Source organism: Rhinoderma darwinii, unplaced genomic scaffold (genome assembly GCF_050947455.1).
Source record: "Rhinoderma darwinii isolate aRhiDar2 unplaced genomic scaffold, aRhiDar2.hap1 Scaffold_1588, whole genome shotgun sequence".
Taxonomy (NCBI): domain Eukaryota; kingdom Metazoa; phylum Chordata; class Amphibia; order Anura; family Rhinodermatidae; genus Rhinoderma; species Rhinoderma darwinii.
Window position 1 is genome coordinate 169277 of NW_027461991.1, and position 3484 is coordinate 172760.

General features: G+C 52.5%; 1 protein-coding gene across 1 annotated transcript; it reads right to left on the bottom strand.

Moving 5' to 3' along the window:
* Positions 1-1703: 1703 nt before the first annotated feature.
* Positions 1704-2891, bottom strand: LOC142699470 (CCAAT/enhancer-binding protein beta-like). The gene has a single exon (XM_075848068.1). It carries the CDS (start codon positions 2813-2815, stop codon positions 2147-2149), a length of 669 nt encoding a protein of 222 aa, XP_075704183.1. The 5' UTR covers positions 2816-2891; the 3' UTR covers positions 1704-2146.
* Between the last annotated feature and the right edge of the window lie 593 nt (positions 2892-3484).

Consider the following 3484-nt stretch of genomic DNA (forward strand, 5'->3'; position numbering starts at 1 on the left):
GGAACTGACAGCCGGAGACCCGACATTCAGCTGCCCGATCGCTCGGGCAGCAAATTAAAAGCCGAGCCGTAAAAAGTCTGTGGTGCGGGTTTTAAGGGCCCTGACCGTAAAAACACAGCCAGTGGTCGGGATCCAGTTAATCAGCGGATCGTGTTGAGCTTTTTTATATAATGGATCCGGTGTCACTGGGATGTTCTGAGCAGATATATAAACCTGCATTATGTGATCACGTGACTGCAGGCACAAAACTACGTCCATTTTTAAGGGGCAAATAAATTAGCCGGATTAAGGCCATGCACACGGCAGTATTTTCATTATCCAGAAAAAATTACCGGAAATACCTATTTCATCCATATATACGGGTCCTTACAAGAAGAGGGAGGTTGCAAATGTCATCAACATGTTGCCTAGGAATGCCTCCGTAAATACGGACCCACATCTGTATCCGTCCGTATTTAGGGGAGATCCCATAGACTTCTATGGGAGAGTCCGTGCCATAATTACTGACAAGAATAAGACGGGTTCTATCATTTTTTTTCAGCACGGACACCCGTCAGTAAAAATACAGGAAGGTGTCCGTGGCCAATAGAAATGAATGGGTCCGTAATTACTGATGAGAAATACTGTCGTGTGCATGGGGCCTTACTAAGTTATGTGTAATGTGCCCACGGAGGATGTGACTCCCTGTGCCATAGGCGTTGGGACATAAGGCAGTGGATCCTACCGATAGTCTGTCTTTGGAGCCGGGTAGACCCCCGTGCGGGTTTTGCTGTCAGGGTCAAGTGGATGGATTCTCTCTTTTTGACCAGTTTATTCCTGTGGAGATCAGTGGCACCTGATGCATGATGGCCACTTATCTCCCCTGGAATGACAAGCACATTAATGGGAGAATCATGGCTGATAACTGCAGACAATCATTCAGCGGACTGTCCTGTGTGTGCGGCCCCCACTATGAAGATTATAATTATTCTCACACAGCAGATCCTGAGACCCCAGATAATCTGTATCCCCCAGTTCTGTCTGCCGTCACCTTCACATCACATGTCTGCGGCAGATCTAGTGTTTTATACGTGGGAGGGGGCTGCCAGCACTTGGGCGCAATCAGATGCTCATCACGTCTAAAGTCCTAGATCTCCCGAAAGAGAAGCGTGACACGGACAAAACTACTCGGCTGTTTTTACATTTTAAACCTCCCTCTGAGAGGGTCCGTCTACCAAAGACCGGGGTCCTATGCCTGAGGCGACACCATTGTAGTCTATGCAGGCGCAGTCAGCCGTTCTCTGTAAATTCTACAACGATCAAATATTTAAATTCTTCACCGGTTTCAAGATCTCTGCTTGCTATCAGTGAATGGGAACATGTATTGTTTACAATAAAAAAACAACAACCAACTTTCTGATCATGTGAAACTGACACAAGTGCATGGACTCATTAAAAGGGAAAACTGATACAATGTAACAAGAGCTGCAGCTGTCAGGTGCCCTTGCTGCAGGTGTAGATTCATCTCTTTTTGAATCTACTACTCGTTTTTGGCAACAACCATTTTCAAGACCTCTGCTTGCTAAGAATAGAAACACAAAGTCTACTAGAAGGTGACAGAACTTTTTCCTGATACAATCATTCAGGCTAAAGGACGACATAATGGGGTTCACCCCCGTAGACTGATTATCGGGGGGCACAGAACAGAAAGAAGCGGTTGCGGCTCAGATATAAGAAAACCTTTTATTCCAACATTTAATGCTCAAAATAGAAATTCCCAAATCTATAAAGTCTGATATGAAATCTGTAGAAAACTCTCCGGTTACAGCAGGTTGCGTCATCCGCCCGTCAGGGTTTAACTATTGCATCACCGCGGCCACAAAACCGATAATAATAATAATAATAATATAATAAGTGTTCACTGTAGAGAAGGTGCAGAGTGCTGTAAACAAGCGCCCTCCAGGGGATAAGTGCTGAGCGCCCCCGACAACCGCGCTCCCACGACCCTCCCGACAACGTAGCCAGCTCCTCAGTGTCCATAGTCACCAGTGTCCGGCAGCTGATATATTCCACCAGGGAAGTTCATGGGAGGGTCTAGGGGTCAGCAGTCTCCTCTGTACCCTTCGCTGGCTCCTGAGTGGCCCCCGGGGCCCCTGTGATTGTCTCTCTAGCACCTCCCCGTGGCCTCGGGCGGCAGCTGCTTGAAGAGGTTGCGCAGGGTGCCGAGCTCCCGGGACAGCTGCTCCACCCGCTTCTGTAGCCGCTCGTTCTCCGCCGTCAGCTCCAGGACCTTGTGCTGCGTCTCCATGTTGCGGATCTTCGCCTTGTCCCGGCTCTTGCGCACGGCGATGTTGTTGCGCTCTCGGCGCTGCTTGTACTCGTCACTGTGTTTGTCCAGCGACTTCTTGTGTTTGGATCCGGACGCTGAAGCTTGTCCCCGGGGTGCGGGGCTGGGGGTGCCCGGGGGGCTGCAGGACGAGCCGCTGCTGAGGTTGCCGCTGCTCCCGGACGGTACAGCGTGGAAGGATAAGAAGGAGCGCATGGCCGGCGGCTCGTCCTTCCCGGGGGAGTCTCGGTACGTGTCCAGTGGGTGTAGCACCGGCTCCGCTTTGGGCTCTCCCGGGTACCGGTAGTGGGAGGCCCCCAGCTCGCACAGCAGCTCCCCGCACTCCGCTTCCAGGTACGGGCTGAAGTCTATGGCTCGCTCGTGTTCCGGCAGGGGCCCCCGGCGCTGCGCTTTGGCCCCCAGGCTTTCGTCGTAGTAGAAGTTGGCAGCTTCCATGGGTCTAATAGCCGCACATCCTGGCAGATCCCAGGGCGGCAGCAGGCGGTGCATGAGGCGGCGGGGATCTGTCTTCTCCCCGGACTCTGCTCGCTCGCTGTTGGTTCTGATCTGAGGCAGCGGCCGCCGGGAGCCGCCTTTATAGCCTCACTGAAGTCCCGGAGATTGTAGCGACCTGCTGTCATGGCAACGCGTGACGTCATCGCTGTTTATACTGAAACTTTATTGAAGTGACAGTTCTGAGGAGGAAACAAAGTAACGATATGTGAAGAGAGCCGGCTGAGTCACTACCACTCCCAGCATGGGGTGACACTACTACTCTCAACATGGGGTGACACTACTACTCCCAGTATGGGGTGACACTACTACTCCCAGCATGGGGTGACGCTACTACTCCCAGTATGGGGTGATGCTACTACTCTCAGCATGGGGTGACGCTACTACTCCCAGCATGGGGTGACGCTACTACTCTCAGCATGGGGTGACGCTACTAGTCCCAGCATGGGGTTGACGCGACTACTAGTCCCAGCATGGGGGTGACGCTACTACTAGTCCCAGCATGGGGGTGACGCTACTACTAGTCCCAGCATGGGGGTGACGCGACTACTAGTCCCAGCATGGGGGTGACGCTACTACTAGTCCCAGCATGGGGGTGACGCGACTACTAGTCCCAGCATGGGGGTGACGCGACTACTAGTCCCAGCATGGGGGTGACGCGACTAC

Bases quoted from the DNA above. Each gene is read 5' to 3' on its own strand.
- LOC142699470 (XM_075848068.1), bottom strand. From the start codon at position 2,815: ATGCACCGCCTGCTGCCGCCCTGGGATCTGCCAGGATGTGCGGCTATT.